General features: G+C 49.4%; 1 protein-coding gene across 4 annotated transcripts in view; it reads right to left on the minus strand.

Annotated features, from left to right (window-relative positions):
- Positions 1 to 7,309: 7,309 nt before the first annotated feature.
- Positions 7,310 to 20,715, minus strand: part of ADCY5 (adenylate cyclase 5) — a 142,737-nt gene continuing 129,331 nt past the window's right edge. For 2 of the 4 annotated variants that reach the window (XM_032480537.1, XM_032480539.1), the window contains exons 16-21: positions 19,232 to 19,261; positions 18,033 to 18,165; positions 14,868 to 15,131; positions 13,831 to 14,035; positions 10,845 to 10,969; positions 7,310 to 9,775 (exon numbers count right to left, since the gene is read on the minus strand). In XM_032480537.1, the coding sequence (XP_032336428.1) occupies positions 9,647 to 9,775; positions 10,845 to 10,969; positions 13,831 to 14,035; positions 14,868 to 15,131; positions 18,033 to 18,165; positions 19,232 to 19,261 (886 nt within the window). In that variant the 3' untranslated portion in view covers positions 7,310 to 9,646. Of the gene's footprint in view, positions 9,776 to 10,844; positions 14,036 to 14,867; positions 15,132 to 18,032; positions 18,166 to 19,231; positions 19,262 to 20,715 lie in introns of all 4 variants that reach the window. The other 2 variants (XR_004320159.1, XR_004320156.1) reach the window with 1 other exon arrangement.

Below are 20,715 nucleotides of genomic sequence, written 5' to 3' on the forward strand. Positions count from 1 at the left end.
GTAACATTTTTCACAGAGCTGAAACAAAAAAATGTTAAAATTTGTATGGAAACACAGAAGACCCCAAATAGCCAAAACAATCTTGAAAAAGGAGAACGGATCTGGGGAAATCATGCTTCCTGACTTCAGACTATACTACAAAACTGTTGTTTTGTAATCAAAACAATATAGTACTGGCACAAAAACAGGCACATAGATCAATGAAACATGATAGAAAGTACAGAAATAAACCCACACACCCCTGGTCAATTAGTCTACAACAAAGGAGGCAAGAATATACAATGGAGAAATAAATGGTGCTGGGAAAACTGGACAACTACCTGTAAAAGACTGAAATTAGATCTCTAACACCAATACAAAAATAAACTCAAAATGGACTAAAGACCTAAATGTTGGGGGAGGGTATAGCTCAAGTGGTAGAGCACAAGCTTGGCATGCACAAGGTCCTGGGTTCAATCCCCAGTACCTCCTATAAACAAACAAACAAACAAACAAACCTAATTACCTCCCCCCCACCCACAAAAAATAAAAAAAAATTTTTAAAGACCTAAATGTAAGACCAGATGCTATAAAACTCCTGGAGGAAAACATAGGCAGAATACTCTTGGACATAAATTACAGCAATATATTTTTTGAACCAGCTCCTGGAGTAATAGGAATAAAAGCATAAATAAACAAATGGGACCTAATTAAACTTAAAAGCTTTTGCACAGCTAAGGATACCATCAACAAAACGAAAAGACAAACCTACAGAATGCGAGAAAATATTTGCAAATGATGTGACCAACAAAGGACTAATTTCCAAAATATACAAATAGCTAATACACCTTAATATCAAAAAACAAGCTATCCAATCCAAAAATGGGCAGAAGACCTAAATAGACATCTCTCCAAAGTAAACATATAGATAGCCAACAAGCATATGAAAAGATGCTCAACATCACTAATTGTTAGAGAAATGCAAATCAAAATTATAATGAGATGTCACCTCACACCAGTCAGAATGGCCATCATTAAAAGGTCCACAATAAATGCTGGAGAGGGTGTGGAGAAAAAGGAACCCTCCTACACTGTTGGTGGGTATGTAGATTGGTGTCACTATGGAGGACAGTATGGAGGTTCCTTTAAAAACTAAAAATAGATTTATCGTATGATCCAGCAATCCCACTCCTGAGCATATACTTGGAGAAAAATATAATTCAAAAAGACACATGCACCCCAAAGTTCATAGCAGCACTACTTATTAATAGCCAATATATAGAAACAACCCAAATGTGCATTAACAGATGACTGGATAGAGAAGAGGTGGTATATATATATACAATGGATACTACTCTGCCATTAAAAAGAATAAAATAATGCCATTTGAAGCAATGTGGATGGACCTAGAGATTGTCATTCTAAGTGAAGTAAGCCAGAAAGAGAAATAAAAATGCCATATGATATTGCTTATATGTGGAATCTTAAAAAAAGGACACAAATGAACTTTTTATTTATAACTTAAATGATTGATTTCTTGAATATGTGTAAGCACATTTGACTATTCTTTTTGATTGAATTACTACATTCTGTTGATCTTATGACCTATGTAAGTTAAAAAAGCTTAAGTTCTAGTTCTTAGAAAAAATGAACCATGCATATATGTAAATTAAAAAAATATCCAGAATAGATAAATCCAGAGAGAGAGAGAATGTATATTGTGGTTTCCAAGGGCTGGGAGGATGGTGCCAATAGAGGGAAAGTGCTTAATGTGTAAGAGGTTTTATTTTGGGTGATGGAAATGTTTTGGAACTAGACAGAAGTGGTGTTTGCACAACATTGTGAATGACTGAATGCCACAGAACTGTTCATTTTAAAATGGTTAATTTCTAGGTGAATTTCACCTCAGTAAGTTATTTAAATAAATAATGAAATGCCAAAAAAAAGAAAAAAGAAAAGACAACCTACAAAAACTGGGAGAAAATATTTGCAAACTATGTGAATGACAAGGGATTAATTTCCAAAATATACAACAGCTCACACAACTTAATATCAAAATACAACCCAATCAAATACTGGGCAGACGACCTAAATAGACATTTCTCCAAAGAAGACATCCAGATGACCAACAAGCACATGAAAAGATGCTCAATTTTGCTAATTATTAGAGAAATGCAAATCAAAACTACAAAGGTTGTCACCTCACACCAGTATAATGGCCATCATTAAAAAATCTACAAATAAATGCTGGAGAGGGTGTGGAGAAAACAGAACCCTCCTACACTGTTGGTGAGTATGTAAATTGGTGCAGCCACTATGGAGGACAGTATCGAAGTCCTTTAAAAAACTAAAAATAGACTTACCATGTGATCCAGCACTCCCACTCCTGGGCCTATATCCAGAAGTACCTGAATTTGAAAAGATACATTCACCCTAACATTCATAGCAGTACTATTTACAATAGTCAAGGCATGGAAACAACCTAAATGTCCATCGACAGATAAAAAAAGAAGATGTGGTATATACATACAATGAAATATTACTCAGCCATAAAAAAGAATGAAATAATGTCACTTGCTGCAACATGGACCTAGAGATTATCATATTAAGTGAAGTAAGTCAGATAGAAAAAGACAATTATCATATGATATCACTTATATGTGGAAACTCAAAAAAGTAATACAAATGAACTTATTTACCAATCAGAAACAGACTCACAGACATAGAAAACAAACTATGGTTACCAAAGTGGGAAGAGGGGAGAGAAATAAATTAGGAATTTGGGATTAACACATATGCACTACTATATATAAAACAGATAAACAACAAGTTTATACTCTATAGCATAGGGAACTATATTCAATATCTTGTAATAACCTGTAATGGAAAAGAATATGAAAAAGAATAGATATACATGTGTGACTAAATCACTTTGCTTTACACTTGAAACTAACACAACATTGTAAACCAACTATACTTCAATTAAAAAAATAACTCAAGTGTATACAAAAAAAGGCATCCTTCAAATTTAACAAAGTAGTTAGCAGAGTGTATGGATTAGGCACTGGATGAGTATCTTCTACAATATAATTTCTCTTAAGTTGTGCACAAACCAGTGTTCATCCGTGCCAGAATTCTGACCAGAAAAATCTGAGTGTTAGAAAGTGACCTGCAGAGGTGTATTCTATTCTATTCAAGGAAGGCCATTAGCAGGGGTTAAATTCCACACTTCCCTATTCCTTCAATGGGTACTGCGTTAAGTTTAGAATTTTTGCTCCAGAGTGAAGCCTAACCTGTATAGGCAAAGTTATCTTTGCTCTCCCCAGCCTCCCATCCACCCATACCTCTGGACTCACCTTCTGGTACTTTAATGTCCATTTATCCAGGTAGTTACCTTGGTAAATCTCATTCCAGGAGGGGGATGGGGCATTTAGTCGTGTCTGGAGAGCCATGCTTTGGGTGCATCTCCCCCATCTGACAGTCTAGTGACTGGAAAAAAAAGGCTTTTTCAAGGTTTCTCTGGACACTCCAGTTACTAAAATTCTCAGAGGGAAGTTTAGAAAGTTGGATATTTAAAACTGAGTAAGTGGCCCGATATCAATATAAAGTCCCAAAGTTGATTTCCCAGCATCACAGTCACCCAGGGTTCCATATGGGAGACATTGATGGATGTGGGACTTAAAGGCCCTGTCATTCTTGGTCACTGTTATTCTCAGCACGGGCATCTGATGTGCCACTTGTTCTTTACCTTCAAGAGTCTCGTTTAGGATGTGACAGTCTTTTCCAGTGTCCCTCCTGTTTGTAATATGCACACTGGTGGGTGTCATTATGGAGTGGAAGTTTGAGGCTTGAGGCTCCTACCTTTTGCTAAGTTCCTCGTGAGGGTCCCTGATTTGGTCCAGCTGTTCTCTGTGTTAAGACGGCTGCCAACAGTGGTCTGTCGCTTCGCTCTGCATTGTTCCCCCTTCTCCTGCACCTGGTCCCTGCCATTAAAAACTTTGAAGGCAATTTCAGCAAGTTTAGACATAGGCATCCCTAAATCCCTTTCCACCTTTTGCAGTTTCTTCTGTATATCGGGGGTGCGCTCACCAATAAGTCGTTAACCATCTTTTAAATTCTCTGGGGCCTCAGGTTCTATAACTGCATATTGCCTACAGGCTCTGAAGACCCTTTCTAGAAATTCTGAAGGATCCCCATTCAGTTTCTGTTTTACCTCCTGACTTTAAGTCTTTTTTTGTTTTGCCCAACTCCCCGCAAGAATGCAGTCTCAGTAACGTTCAAGTTTTGGCCTACTCCCAACACTCACATCCCAATTAGGACCCACTGCTTGTATAGCTATGCTTGCAACAGCCTGCACTGAAGTGCCAGGGGCTTCTGTATGAAGGCAATCTGCCTGCTCCCCAGCTTTTTCTAGCACCATTCTGCCTTCTTCTATGTGCAGAGGGTACTTCATAAATATTTAACATCTGCTCTGGTGCGGTTGTGGGTTGCAGAAATAGAAAAGAGACTTTCCATTCTCTGCAAGTCATTTCTCTAAGTTGCCATATTGTTCTTCTAATTAAATAAATCTGAAGTTGAAAAATGGAGAGTAGACCCATCAGTCCCATTGGCTCCCAGTCTTGGCATTTACACCTCCCGAGGGGATTTGCCTTAATGGGTGGATTGTCCTACCAGAGTTTGAGTTGCTCCCTGGTGGATATGAAAGGGGGAGACCATTCTTATTTCCCCATCCTTGGAGACGGGGATGGGGGAGCGAGCCTCACACTGTGGCTCAGGCACTGGCAGCGAAGGAGCAGCCACAGCCTCATCATGGGAGGGAGGAGGAGCAGCAGTCAGAGCGTTAGGCTGAATTAACAGCGAGCCGTTCTCCTTTTCATGAGGAGCAAGCAAAGTAGGTTTCTTTGCCTTCCCTTCCTATTGGGCTGTATCTTACTTTTTCTATGCACAGGTTTACTCTGATACAATAACATAAAAGAGTATACGTAAGGTATTTCATCCCATTTTTCTTCCTCTTTACAAAATCAATCCAGTTGCAAAATTTATTCTAATTTAGGGATCCATTTTCAGGCCATTTTGCTCTGGAGTCTAAAGGATATTGTGGCCGTGCAGTGTTAAAAAATACCATCTTTTTCTTTTCCATGGATTCATAACAAAGTTCTCCAGTGCTGGACAATGCAGCCTTGAGGGAACTGAATTACCATGTCTGATTTTGAAGGGTCTTTGCTTCCAGGGGGGGTCACAGCACAAAATCTTTCTACCGGTTCTCACCACAGTCACCAAGAAGCTCAATCCCTAATAGTCCATTCTTAACAAATAAGACAACCCAACATGGACACGGAAAAACAAGACCCAGACAAAACAAAACAGAAAATCTGGAGCCCCAAGCCTTTAACCCAGGTACGGACTACAAAGCAGCTGTATAACCTTCCCTGTTGTCTGCCAAAACCCCACCCGGTGGGCCTCCAACCCACGAGCTGGTCAGGATTGCACAGGTGTGTTTAACAAGGTTTCTCACTCAAAAGACATCTTCCAAACCCCGAAACCATTTCTTCACTGCAAAATTAAACCAAGTCCTGGAGGTCAGAGGTGCCTCCCTGGGGAAGTCGGAGAGATGATCCGTGGAACAAACGGACCAGGCAGCCACGTGAACTCGTCCACAGGCTCTCAGTACCACCAAGGGGCCGACAAACCAGGGGCGAAATCTCTGTCTGGACTTAACTTCTGCCAGCTCACCAAATTTGTTACCAAACCAGGTTTATCCTCCCTGAGGCACAAGCTGAGATGCTGAGACGCTGAGGTTTGCAGCAAAGAGAAAGCTTATGTGCAAGGCAGCCAAGGAAGAAGACGCGAGGACACAGCTCAAATTCACCTCCCCATAGGCAGGGGCACAGGGTATTTATATAGGATAACGAATTAAGAAGCAGGGCGGTCTGAAGACTAGGGTGTGTGGTGAAAGGTGATTGGAAAAAGGTGTGAAAATCCTTTTTCTGCGCAGGCGTAACTAAACTACTGTCCTCTGCACTTTCTAAAGTGCACCAAAGCCACTCACACATGCCCAGTTGAAGGGTCCGTGGTTCTGAGTCTTAACCAGCTCAACTCCAACTAGACTCAGCTGACTTCAAGTTTCTGGAGAACAACTGGGGCCAATGTCTTATAGTTTAGGCTACATGGGGCTTGGAGGACATGCAAGTCTTCTGTAGCAACGATTAAAACGGCCTTGATAAACAAAAAAGACCTTGATTAGTGAAGGCAGGTTACAGGTGAAATGGATTTGACTAATTACCCATGGTCTCACCCCAGCCTGAAAAGTTCTCTGAGTTAAACTTTAGCTCTATGCAATTACTTCCTTCACACACATATTTGAATTCCTAATAACGTCTATTCTCTTTGGGGCTGGTACCTGCCTATGACCAGGACAACCACATCTGTGTCTCCACGTGGCCATCGTTGTAGTGAACCTCAGTGAAGTCTCTTTCACTGGTTCCTTAATTTTCACTTGTTTTCAATTTAATTTGACCAAGCCCCTCCGGTTTTATTTCCTGATCCCAAATATAACCCTGCACTTGATGGTGCAGTAGCTGGGAACTGCTGAAAAGAGCCCCCTGCCTTCCTACCATCTTTCCCTTCCCCTGGGGGGAGGAGCCCTGGGCACGTGTGAAGTTACTTACCTGCATGGGCTTAGCAGGCAGGCCTGCTTTAATCTTATCTCTGCTAATTACCAGCTGTATGGGTTTAGGCAAATAACTCAACCTCTCTGTTTCTTCAGTGAAATGTGGTGGCCAAGAGGATTAAATGAGATAATGTTCATTGAAGGGTCTGGCACACAGAGTGCCTAATAGATGGTAGCCATTGTTACTAGTATCCAGGTCAAGTCAGTTCACCTCCTGCCTGCATCTCTGTCCTCCCACCTACTTCGGTCCTTTCAACAATCTGTGTTCCCTCTTGTATTTTCAACTTTCATTCCCTTAGCAGAGAAGGATGTTTGGCTCACCTGTTTTAAAACATCCTCCCCTTGACTCTGGATCTTTTCTGGTTCCAACCTCAATTCCTTGTCCCCTTCACCCCTGACCCCTCTCCATCTCTTCATTCCTCAGCCTCCTGCACCCTGGCACCTGCTTCTTGGTCCAAGGTCACCAGTGTTCTCCAGCCTGCTGCCACAATGACTATAGTCTTCAGCTGACATTCTCTCCACAGCAATGTGCTGTCCCCACTCAGGGGAGCTCTCCGCCCTCTGAGTCTCCCTCTGCAGCGCCCCTTCTGTGCTGAGTACACTGTTCTTTGGACCAGAACCAGGCCCATGGCCCAAGATGCAAATCAGACCAGGACACAATACCAGTGAAAGTGTTTAATAGTTAAATTATTTAAATAGACTTTTCAATTTCCATGGGAAATCATAATTGTATCCGTTTTTGCAAGAGCAGGGATAAAAAAAAGTGCACACCCCTTGGTGGGAATGAAGAGCTAGCACTGCACATTGTCACCGGTCACTGCTGGGATGGGGAAGATGGGCCCCCACAAGGCCGGGGAGGCCATGACCAACAAAGGGAACACAGGAGGAACTCAGCACACGTTACTCTGGTTGGAAGCAAAACAAAAACCCAGCAACACTGGTGGGCCATATGGAGGGTTCAGGGGCTTGAGAACAACACCATAGAGAGAGCCGGCCACTCACGACAGATGCGAGAGGGGTGATACAGAACTCAGAGGATGGAGCAGCAAAAGCGCACAGACTAAGGCTGCCCGTTCTAGGTCCATAAGCTTTGCTTCTCAGAGCTGTGCTCAAATTGGGGTGGGAGACAGTGTGTGGAAAGGGGAGGGTGGTGCTAGTGTCCAGTGAGAGGTGGTGCAGGTGGGCATCAAAGTAACATTTTGCAGCTGGCATATAGGTGCCTCCTCACCTCCTTCAAGCTCACGTTGGAGGTGAGGATAATTCTGCCCTGAGAAGCAATGAAAAGACCTGGGTACAGGACCCAAGGATTCTGTTTGAGTATGTCTCTATGATAGTGTATCATTTTCAAATGCCTCCTTCACAGGGTATAAAAAATAGAATTTGTTTCTCGGTATATTTAACTGCCCCCCTCCCCTAAACAAAAACAAGACAAAATGAAATTTCTGCTAGCTTTGTCCCAAGGACTCTGAAGCTGGCCTCTACCCTTTCCTCTGCCTAGTTTGCAGGTGGAGTGCAAAGCCACTGCCCTTCCCTGAGCCTGAGGGCTGTATATTACATCCCCAAGTCTGAGGGACCATCTCAAGAGAGAGCCACCTGCACCTCAGCCAACAGAGAAAGCCAGGCAGGCGCGGTTTCCTCAAATCCCCACACCAGCTGAGCACCCAGCGCCATCCCTGAGCTCTCAGAGTAGCAGGAGCTGCCTCTCTGCAGGCAGCAAATGGCTGACATCTCAGGGAGCAGAAGGGTGGGCAGTGGCCGAGCTGTCCTGCAGGTTGAGGCTTCTTCCCTTGGTTCCAGCTTCGTCTGAGATGGGAAAGAAGTTTTTTGTTTTCTTTTCATTCTGTCTGCATTTTACTTAGGGGAAGTGATGAGTGTGTGTGTGTGTGTGTGTGTGTGTGTGTGTGAGAGAGAGAGAGAGAGACAGAGATAGAGAGAGACAGAGAGGTGGGGTAATGTGTGCATGCATCTTCCTACCTAACCTGAATGTATGGTACCCCAATAGGACATGCTTGCTGCTCTGGCAGGACCTGGGAGAATCTGAAGTGAGGGGAACAGGCGTCCTGAATGAGACCAGTTCCACAGCATAAACACACACGCGCGCACACACCAGTACATACATCGACATACGTACAGTACAAATGAGCACAAACGCCCTGCTGTGCACAGCTGTTTTCTAATATAGAGAATTTACAAAATATAGAATTTGGTATATTTGTTAGATCTCCAAGGTTTTCAATAATACAAAATAAAAAATACAAAAAGACAAGTTGGGGCCCCCGCCCTCCCTCCCCAGCGGCGCCCTCATTTGCTTGTGGGTCTTACACGCACACAACTGGCATAGTCTAAAGAAGGGCACAGAAACGGGTTTTGTTTTATTTAATAAATATTTTCTTTTTCCCAGAGCCACCACTCCTTGCTTCGAGCCCTCTGGCCCCCCCCTCGCAGTGAGTTCTGCCCCCTGCAGGGACACGGTCCGTGTGTGCGGGTGTGGGAGGAGACGCCGATGAAGGCCGCGGTCCCTCCAAAGGCGGCGCTCCCGCCGGAAGCCCCCTCCACGGTGGAGCAGGGGCGCGGCCTCTGTCTGAGGTTTAAAGGCTCACACAGAAAAGCGGACCCCGGGTCCCCGGGTCCCCCCGGGCCCCCTGGGCCCGAGTCGCGCCGCCTCCCCGCAGCCCTGCCCGAGCCGGGCTGCCGCACACCCGCGAGCCCCCCAGCAGCTCTTCTGCGCCCGCGCGGCGGCAGCACCCATAAGAAAACTCGAGATTCCCACCGAGTCCGGCGGCGTCTTCTACCGGGGAGGCATCTTTGGTCAGCTCGGTGCTCGCAGGACGCTGGCACGCCGGGGCCTGGGACGGAGGCCGCCCGCCCAACCGCCCGGCCGCAAAGGCAGAAGCTGCTTCTGGAGTCAAAGTGGAAAATCTCAGGGCGGCCTCGTGGCTGCAGCGGGGCTTCCGCCGTTTCTCCGGAGGCCGGGCGGCCTGGCGTCCGCGGCGTCTGCTAACTGGGCGGGGGCCCTCCGTTGAGGAAGTAGGTCATCATCTCGCCTTTGCCCTTGACCTTGACCACACCCCGGCACTCCAGCTGGTACGTGTTGGCGGCCAGCACCTGGTACATGTCTGTGGTGACCTGTGGGGGCAAAGGAGGGGAGAGGACAGGCCATGGGTGACCTGAGCCCTCCCTGAATGTGCCGTTGGGGCAGAGCTGACCGCCTCGACGCGGGAGGGCGGCGGCACCGCCCCGGGGCTGCTGTCGGGGGGCGGCTGCACCCACCCCGTGCGGGGCGGGGCGCGAGCACCTCACACGTGCCTGCGGCCCACACAGTGCTTGTCACCGTCCACTGTGCGAGTAACGCGGAAGCCGAGGGGAGGGGCTGCGAGAGCACAGCCGTCTGACCCCGCACAGTCCGATCCCAAGGGTTTACCAGCCTCACTCCTGATCAATTAGAAACAGTTCTGGAAACTGGCTTTTCACCACAGTTTGAGAACCACTGCTGATCTTGGTTCCCCTTTCTAAGAACTGTCCTCTCAGGTTCAGAAAATCGAAGCCACTTGCCTGAAGTTACACAGATAATAAGTGACTGGGCCGGGATTCACTCCAGATTACTGCCTGCCTCTGCTTTAGCTTTGGAGCAAAGAGGAGAACTCATAGGAGGCTTCCGTAACGACACGACACTGCTGCAGGGTGAAGGGCCTGAGCAGGGTGACAGGAGTAGCAGTACGGACAAATGCCTCACCACAAGGTGACCCAAGAGCCCTTTCTGGGTACAGTCAGCACCTCCACCACACACCTGCTGGAGCTAGTGGAGGCTGGTTCTCAGGACTAGGCCCCGAGTGCTGTGGGCCCCAAGTGGCAAGAGCCTGCTCCCTGAGGTCATCTTGTGTCCCCTCTGGGTGGCTGGGTTGTCCCTTAGCACTTCTAGCCTGGCATCAGCAGCTGGCTACCCCCAACGCCCCTAGTTCCATCTGTGGCCAGTAGAGGGCTTTGCACAGGATAGAAGATCTGTCCAAGGTACTGAGGGCCTGAAACACAATTGTGTTCCCCAAGCTTTCAAGACATCAGTGCCAACTTCCCCATCATCCTCAAATTTGGCTGCAGAAATTCTGACTGGGAACTGTGGGGGCTGCTAGAAGACCACTTAGCATCACACAGAGGCCCCCATGTGGGTGAGGTGGGTGGTGGACGTTCCTGCACTCACCTGGATGCGGTCGGGCACACCAGTACTGTCCATGCGGCTGGCCACGTTCACTGTATTGCCCCAGATGTCGTACTGAGGCTTGCGGGCCCCAATAACCCCTGCCACCACGGGGCCAATATTAAGCCCTGCAGGGGACAGAAGTCAGTATGCTCATCAGGGTTCCAATCAGTGCTTGCCCTGCCTGCTCTTGCTACCATTCCTCCTTGACACTTGGCAGGTTTTCCCTGATTCTTGGTCTGAGGACACCCAGGGTGGTCCTGGCCTGAGGCTGTGCCTAATCCCACAGCTGCCACTGCTCTGCTACTACTGCATGCTTGGTAACTCAAGACCACAGGAACCTGTTCACATAGCTACTGCTTCCTCGTCCTTGCTGCCCAGGCAACACTCAGCTCCTGCAAGCCCACCACCAAGGCTGCCCTCTTCAAGGTTTCCAGTGACCTCTCATCTGATTGCTTTTCCAAGACAACACTAAGCAACCCTGCCACTGAGCCTCTGCTGTGCTGGTCTCCACTTCAAGTGTCCTCCCTTCTTCCCTCCAGGTGAAGTCCTTCCCTGACACGTCTGCCTCAATCAATATGCTCCAGACATTTTTTGCCCCATCTCCAAGCCCCAGGGTGCTCCCTCCTATTACATAAACTATCTCTCTCATGCTGGGCCTTGTTAAGCCTCGCTGTTTAACTGTTTCTTGTGTGTGAAAGGCAGGACCACAGACACAGCAGAAGCTCCCACAAGTGCCCCTTGGGTCACTCACTAAGTCAGAAATCTCACCAGTCTCAAAACTCTTCCCTCCATGACTGTCCTTTTTGGTCCCATCAAGCCACATGTATCTTTTTTTACCCCATGTGTTGTTCCCAGGCTGGACTGTCAGCCTCACTGGCCAAAAGCCACGCTCCCCCGAGTCCGAAGGAAGGGATCTGCCAAGGCTCCCACCTGTCTGCCCAGCTACTTGTCTACCCACCACTCAGCCCCCAGTCCTGTCTAAGGAAGGAGCTGGGGCAGCTCACGGAAATGAATACACACCAGGAAGAAAATACAAATCAATGGAGCTGGGAGGGGTGGGGTGAAAGGAAAAGAAGAATGGCTACATCACAGGAACCAAGCTCGAAGTTAACACAGAAGCACAGGCTGCCCATCAGTTAAAGCAGCCCCCGAGCTGGCTCTGGCCTGGCTGTCCAGCAGCCAATGCAAAATGAAGACCCGGTCCGGTCCACAGGCGTGTGCCCAAGGGCCAATGCGGCCAGCTCGTCAGGGAAAGCCCAGCTCCCAACACTCAGGCCAGAACAAAAGGTCTCCCAAGGCCATTCATGATCACAATATTCATTTTTAGGAATCCAGTATTTTGGCTTAATGTGCTAATTTTGAGAACTGAAATACCAGTATCTTTGTTGGTGAATTACTGTTCCTTTTTTAAAAAAAATTTGAAGTCTGAGTCATTTGTGGCCTAAGACATCCCTGAGGGGATAATAATGCATTAAAATTCTGACAAGAACAAAACCAGCTCTTTCAGAAAGCATTCTTTACCTCCATTGTCCTCAAGAGGAGGAGAGAGCAATGCTCGACGAAGCAGAGTTTCTGCTGAAAAAGTAACTCTTACTCTGAAAGCCGTGGGCATCCTTGGCAAGATTGATGCTAAGGACAAAATGAGCTGCTGAGACACCTTGAATCTTACTGAGCAACATGCTCAGAGTCACGAGTCAGAGATCGTTTTGTGTATACATTAGGGGGAGCGAGCAAAATGGGCAAGTGTGTTGATGTACATGGGTTTTCACTGTGCTATTCTTTTAGCTCTTCTGTAGAGTTCAAACTTGTCAGAATAAAAGGCTGAGGTAATAAAACAACAAAATTAAATACAAAAAAGACTGTTTAGCACAGGGAATATAGCCAATATTTTATAATAATTTTAAATGGAGTATAATTTATAAAACTATTGAATCACTATGCTTTCCCCCTGCAGCTAATACAATATTGTAAATCAACTGTACTCCAATTAAAAAATAAAATGCAAAGAATGAAAAAAATTATATAGTCTTTTGGTTTAAGATTTTCTGAACAAGTAGAATATGGCTCTGCCTGTTTTTTGAAACCGACGAGGGCCTCTGCCCAGAATCCGTCCTCTCTTCTGCAGCAGCCCTGCCCCCAGGATGCCAGGGCATCTACAAAGCTCCTCCAAGCCACCACCAAGAGCCAAGGCCTTTGACAAAGAAGGAACCCAGGGAAGATACCTGGACTCATCTTAGCTGCACATCCTCACCATTTCTTTTCCCAGTTTGTGTCAGAAAAGTTTTCACAGCACCTAGGGGATTTTGCTCGCATGCACACAGAAGCCACTTACAGCTCAGCAATAACCCCACCCACCCATTTTGGTTTTTAAGACTACTTTTTTTAAAAAGTTGAAATATAATTATTTGTCAATTTTACATGATTATGTTCATGTTTAGTTTTTTTTTAAACATTTCACTTTATTTTGGTTTGCTAACAATTTTGTCAAATATATGTCCAATATTTTCATAAATTCACAAATGGAATGACCTGCACCATGTTTACACAATTAGTATTTAAAATGTATAATTATTTCATTATACGGCTTTTCGTTTTTACTGAATGAATTTGGCATAGTTGTAAATAAAACATTGCCATTAAGTCAGTACTACTTGAAACACATGGGACTGCCATCTGCCTGTGGGGCAGTGACCAGGGGCCCTGCGTCCTTTCACACAGCACCCCCTACAAAGCCTCCCTAGCAGGCACAGCGAGTGGGAGAGGCAGGAACTCAGCCAGCGTCCTGGGCATGTCCCCCGCACACCAACGCGCAGGGGCAGCTCCAGGCCCTGGGAGAACTCCGCTGTGAGATCAGTGCCTACTCCCACCCCTTGGGCAGGGACGCCCCATAATGTCAGCCTCTGTTTGGACGGGGTCACGGACATGGGATGGGGGATGGTGAGTGGGGAGCTCCTCCAAGCCCTCAGCACTCCCCGGCCCAGCTCACCAATCTTCATCTGGAAGTTGTTGAACGAGTGCTCGTTGATGTACTTCATTTGGTCCATCAGCTTCATGGCGAAGTCAGCGAGAGCTTTGATGTGGGTCTTGCCCACTTTGTCGTAGGTGGAGTCGTTGAGGCCTGAGGCGGCCATGTAGGTGCTGCCAATGGTCTTGATCTTTTCTAGCTGCCTGAACCGATCCTCACTGATGATCTGGACAGATGGAGGCCAAACCTGGGTCACCCCCAAGGCTGCTGCACTGAAGTCCGTAGGGAAGTGCAGTAGCACGGCCCCTGTGTCTCCCCATTTCAAAGAGTGGGGCCCGTCTCCATCGCCAACTCAGTGCAAAGCCCCGGTGCTACCCGGCAGGCAGGCCTGCTCCAGCACCTACCTGCTGTCTAGTGGCTGTGGGCTACAAGCCCACCCACACACCAGAGCCCCCACCCAGCTCCACCAGCCCTCTCCTCCCTGCGCTCCGTGCTCTAGTCCATCTTCCCGCTGGGGCTGACCTCTCACACCCACAACGCGGTGGGCTCCCAGGGCTGAGACTGTCCCATTGGGCACAGTATCCCCAGGGCCTGGCACACACTAGATGCCCAACAAGGGAGTGATAAACAAATGAAGAAGATGTCTTTGTTTCTGCCTCTGTTGTTCAGGGCTTTGCATCTTTGTCCTGTCTCCTCCCTTAGCCTGGGAATTCTTCTTTCCTTGGTCCCTCTCAAAAGCTGAGTCCCTGCCTGGCAGGAAAGGAATGATGGATGATGGGGTGGGGTGGTTGGCAAGTCAGCGGGGCGGGGCCTTGATGGGGCAGCCAAGGTACCGAGACTTCAAGTTCAAACAGCTGGGGCTGAAACCCCAGCTCTGCCACTTACAAGTAGTGACTGCAGGCCAAACACTTAACATCTGTGGGCCTCAGTTTCCCCATTGTAACATGGTGATGGGGAGGAAATGTCTGCAGTGTCTGGGACGCAGTCAGGGCTTCTGACATCTCTGCTCACTTCTGGTGATGGGAAAGGGGGTGTCGGGGTCGGGGGCCAGTCCGCACCTCATCGAAGTCGGCAATGATCTCGTTGAGCAGCCGCAGGCACTCGACACCCTCGTTGTTGGCCTCCAGCTCCACGTAGAACTCGGAGAAGTTGGCGATGGAGGCGAACATGACGGCCACGCACTCGCACGACTGGTAGTAGAGCTCGTCGTTGCGCCGCTCACGGGCCAGGAAGTGCGCGGCCACGTCCTTGGGCAGGATGTTGTGCAGCAGCCGCCGGTTGTAGGCCTGCAACTCCTCCATCTCCTCCTTCTCCTCCGTGGCCTGGGACAGAGGAACCAGGACAGAGGATCGGGTCAGAGGAGGGCCCGACAGGGCACTGCCTAGGACAAGGCACGGCCACCTGCCCACGAGCCGATGCAGGCCCGAGATTCCAGCAAGTGCCAGCTTTGCATCCTCACTGCTGTCTCTACCTCCAGGTTTTCCATAAAGAGCATCTCTTACTTTGACCGTCAGAAAAGAAAGATTTGTAAGTAGCTAACTCTGCCCCCACTCCCAGCTCGCCTCTTGGAAAGTGACGTCTGTAAGACCGTTGATACTGAAAGAGGGAACCCTGAGTGGAAACAGGTCCCAGAGGAGAGGCCAGAAGGAGCCTGCCTGCCCTGGACCTGAAGGGGCAGGAGGGTAGAAGGATGGTCTAAAGCCACACCCAAATGGCCCTCCAGCCACCCACGTGCTCCTCACTTTCCATTTTCCTCTTCATATCAGGAAATGCAACCGGAAAAGCAGTTTGCTATGGATCACTTTAGCAGACTGACCCCAGGAAAGTGTGGCCTGAGTCTGGACAAGGGCCCTAGACTGAGGGTCACAGAACAAGGACCTCTTTAAGACTGACAAAGACGGAGAGACAAAGAAAGACAGGAGACATAACAACCAAATGCAGAGAGTATCCTGGAGAGCATCCTGGGCCAGAACTGGGACAGTTGACAAACATGAACAGGTTCTGTGGGTGGGGTGGTATTGTGGGCGGGTACTGATGATTTCCTGCCTGGGAGGTCACATGGGGATACTGTAGAGGCTGTCCTTGCTTTTGGGAGAAATTGGAGAATTGGGAGGGGACTGGGGCATCATGTCAGAATAGAGAGAGAACAGATGTGGAGCAAATGCAGAACCATGGTTGGGGAATCTGGTGAAGAGACTGCTGGAGTTCTTTACACTGTTCTTTTAACTTTTCTGTAAGGTTTAAATTATTTTTTTAAAACTTCCTCCCATAAAAGAAGATGAAAATGGGGGGATGCATGGATGTGGGGTAGGAAGTCAGGGAGGAAAGATAAAAAAGTGGAAATAGCCTATTTCCACAGCCACATATGGAAACACTAATAATACAAGTGCCTCCCCTGGCTGAAGACAGGCAGGGAGTGACGGAGAACTGGATCTCCAAACCCTCAGCACAGCTTGGGGCTGGGCTGCAGCCTGGGGATGCGGGAGGCAACCAGAGTGCTTTAGGTACCAGGGGCCTGAGACCAAGGGGACTGCAGGGGGTCTTGTCCTCGTCCCTAACACACCCCTTCCTGCAGCAGAGAGCCCACGGCCTTGGCTGTTTCGGGCCTAGGAGCTTCACCCTGGCTGAGAGCTGGGATGCTTCAGTTCCCTGGGAGACCCCAGCTCCCCGAGAGACCCTGCCTCGTGACTCATCCAGGTCTTCTGGGGCTGCGAGAAAGCTGCTGTTGCCTGGGCACTGGGGAGCCAGGGTTGGCGGCTATGGTGAAGCTTCAGGCTGCTCTGCTCAGCCTGGCAGGCAGCCTCAGTTTGATCCAGTGCACCCGGGAACTGGATAAGGTCCCTGGATGGGAGTGAAGGGGCAGCCGGTCACAAAGACGCGGAGTGGCAGGCTCACTCTCTCTTGTTGCCACCCGTTTCTCGGGGTCTTTGCAACACAACTGAGATGAACAACGGCTAGCATCTTGGAAGGGGCTTCCCGGGGGCTCAGAGGGGATGTGAGGTGTGGGCAGAGGAGTGGAGGGACATCAGCCCCGAGCCCCACAGAACCTGGCCAGCCCCCCAGAGAGAGCTGGGGCCTCCTGGGAGCCTCCCCAAGGAGAGAGGTGTGAAGACCTCAGTGGGCACCTCAGCCAGACCTCATGCAGAACACCCAACAGCAGGGAAAACCAGATGCCCCCATCTTCACTCAGCATCCAGTGGAAATCCAGGGCCTCCTGGCCCAGCCCGAGACTTTAATCTCAATCTTATTAAGAAGCTGAGGATGGAGGGGACCTAAGTGAGTCACAGATGAGCCAGAGAAGTGGTCTGCACACAGGGGCCAGGCCAGAGGAGGCAAAGAGGCTGGGCTAAGCTACGCCCTGCAAGGGGCTTGGCTGGACTAACAAGTATGAGCCCCACCCCTACTCACATCTAAGAGCTGGCTCTCTCCTGCACTTTCTGAGGTGGTCCAGCAGGGAGTAAGAGGCCACTGGGGCTGTGGCTAGCACTGGGAGCACCCTGTGTGTGGTCTAGCAGCCTCCCCTCCTCCGGGTGGATACAATCAGGGCTCAGGGCACGAGGTCTGGAGAGCAGAGTGCTGGCTGGTATCAGCCTCATCTGGGCACCCAGCACCACCTCTGTCCCTGCTTAGGCCATCTCTCACCAGGGCCAGGGCCCAGCCACCTGGCTGGACTTCCTGTCTATGGTCTTTGATGCTCCTTCCATCCATCCTCCCCTGGAGGGGTCTTCAAGCCCCGTGTGGTCACATTAAGCCTTGCTCAGAAGCCTGTAGTGCCAGCTCCTGCACGTGGCCGGGCTCCTGCGCTAAGGCACCCACGACCCCAGGACCGTGTGCCCTGCTCATCTCCTCCTACTCCGCTCCTCTCCCCCGACGCCTTCTTGCCTCCCTGCTGCCCCGTCACAAGCTGTGCTTGTCCACGCCCCTCTGTCCTGGATGACATAGTCTTTGTAACTTCAGAGCATATCTCCTTGGCCCATCAGAGTCCCAGCACTGTTTGGGGTGGGTTTGTCTGGACCTCCAGGGTTTTGCCTCTTGGCCCCAGAGAGCAGGGAGCCGACTCACTGGGACATGGGGCAATGGTCAGTTGGGATGAGGCCTGAGCAGGACACCTTGTTAGTGCGGAACACAGGCTCAGCCCAGCCCGTGAACTCGCTCGCTCACAAAGTGTCGTGAGGCCTGGGTGCCCCCCGCCCTGCTCCAGTCCCCAGCCCCCAACCACCCACCTGCAGTTTCCAGAGGAAGTCAAGGCGGGCGGTGGACTCCACCTGCTGGGCGTGCAGGTACAGGGCCAGCACAAAGACGGAGATGATGATGGGCGTCACCACCTTCAGTGCCACCTTGGTCGCGTGCTCAGGGCTGCGGTGGGAGGTAGATGCCCCGGCACATCATGCCAGGCTCGGGGCCCCTGAAGGCCTTTTTCCTTCCTCTCCCTTCAGTTCCCCCTTCTCCTCACCCTCCTGCTCTAACTTTGCCTGAGGTGTGCCTCTTCCAGGAAGCCTTCTTGGTGGGCAGCCCCGTCTCAGCCCCTGCTCACCCTACGGCTCAGTGGCCATGACTCCTTTCCTGAGGGCTTACTCTCCCCCATCACTGGGGAGCTCCCCTCTGGTCACTTCAGGGGATGAATGAAGACTCCGTAAAAGGCAGTGAGTACATCCCAGGTCTTTCTCAGTTGACAAGACAGAGATCAGCACATGGAAGCCAGGCAGGCCATACTGACCATCTCTCTGCAAACTTGTGCAAGTCTTTTAACCTCTCTGAACCTTAGTTTCCTAATCTGTAAAATGGGTAACAATACCCACATTTCAGGATTGTGAAAAGAATTAAAGATACTGCATGCAAAACTCCCTGTACAGTATCCAACAAACAACAGGAACTCCGAAACTGGTCACTATTCTTGTCTACTTATATTTCTGTTAACATTATTAATACTCCTAATAAAAGCAGCTATCCGAAACTCTGCTCCTGTCCCAGCAAAGAGCCCAAACCTTGAGGGCTGCGTAGACTCCCTGTCCAGCATCAGCCCTGAGGCAGGGCCTAACCCACAAACTCTGCAGGCCTCGTGTCGGCTCCTCGCCTCCAGGGGCAGAGGGGGCACCTGTTCTCCTGTGCCTGGGGTCCCACATGTGCTCCTGGGGAAGAGCTGAGGCTAAGTGCTCTAAGGTGAGGCCTGTGGGATGACCTGTGGGACCTGATGACCCTGGCCACCAGTCTGTAGATCATCTTGGGGTGATAAAGGAAGGGCATCTACCCAGTGAGGCCTCCTTGGTATTTGGGGAGGGGAGGGCTCCTCCTTCACCGCCCACCTTCCCACCTGGGCGCTGCTGCCTTCTCTGCTGGGCCCTGGGCGCTGGCCTCTGGCAGCTCGGTGCCAAGGGCAGGCAGGGGCTGTATCAGGGAACTCAGAGAAAGAGCTTCAACTCACCACTGGGAGGTCCCGTTGTTGCTGAAGTCTCTGTGAACAGGAGTTGGGGAGGGCCATTCAGGACTGCTCTCTGCACTGGCAGCCTCCATCCCTGCTCTGTCTCCCATCGGCCATGCCCCCTCCTGCTCTGCTGCCCCCTGCTGTAGCCCCCCACCCTGCTTCTCCCCAACCCTGCTTCCCCCCTATGCTGCTCTGCTTCCCTGTGCCCAATACTTCAGCCTCTCTGCTGTTGCTCCTTCGCTCCATCCCCAGCAGCCTCCTCTTCCCCATCCAAGGTCACATTTAGTCTGGGAGGCTTGCAGAAAGCCTGGCCCCAACTAGCATCTGGTCACCATGATCACCAATCACCCAGCCCTCACTTGGGACCCTGAGGCCCCCAGCACATCCACCTGGGCAGAAGCCTGCCCCCTCTCCAGCCCGTCACTGCCACCCAGAGGAATAGAAATACTCCACCTGCACTGTCCAGTATGGTAGTCACTGGCCACATGCGGCTACTGAGCTTAAAATGTGGCTAGTGCAAGTTAAACTGTCCTGTAAGTGTAAGATAGATACTAGGCTGTGAAGAATTAGTGTGGAATAATGTTAGCTGTTTCGTTAATAATTTTAAACTGACTACATATTAAAATACTATTTTTAATATACTGGTTAAATAAAAATATTATCAAAATTGTTTCTTTTGCCTTTTTAATACAGCTACTAGAAAATTTTAAATTATATCCGTGGTTTGCATGATCTATCTAGTGGACGGAGCTGCCCAACAACCACACCAGGGTCTCCCAAAACAGAAAGGACCTCCATTCTCTGCTGCTACCTCAGCAGGAGGAAGGACGGGCTGTGGGGAGGGGAGGGGCGGGTGAGAAGGAGGAGGCAAAGTTCCCCGCTCCTGCCCTGGTCCGCCCGTAGAAGGGCAGGCCTCTTCCCTCTCCTGTCCCCGCAGGACCGCAGCTGCATTGCTCCCGCTGCTAGTTTCTCCCTGTCATCTGCCCACAGCCCCGCACGGCCGCCCAGAAGTTCTTCCTTGGATCTGACTTAGATCCTTCATTACACCTTCACTTTCTCAGGGGACACTATCTGCACCGGAAGGTAACAATTCTGACACTGGAGTTATTGTCTGTTTTATCCATGACTGTCTCTCCACTGCCGAGCTCAGTGCCTGGAACGGGTAGGCGCTCAAACAGAATTTTGGAAAGAGACAGAGGCAGAGGTCCCTTCCTCTAACTCAGAGTGAGCACAGCTTGCTGCATTTTCTCAGGGAACACAGGCCTGTGGGTCACATGTTTTGCACTTTCTGATGTGTGTGGGGACAGTAATGGGAAGAAAAGTGTACTATGTATCATTCACTCTACCTACAGTGTACTACGTTGGGTATTATTCCCATTTTACTGGGAAAAAATAATGAAGTTCAGAAAAATAGCCAAATGTGTGTCTGAGGCTGACTCAAACTCCATTTGGCCCAAAACCAGAGCTCTTTCCCCTCATGGAGC

Source organism: Camelus ferus, chromosome 1 (assembly GCF_009834535.1).
Source record: "Camelus ferus isolate YT-003-E chromosome 1, BCGSAC_Cfer_1.0, whole genome shotgun sequence".
Classification (NCBI taxonomy): domain Eukaryota; kingdom Metazoa; phylum Chordata; class Mammalia; order Artiodactyla; family Camelidae; genus Camelus; species Camelus ferus.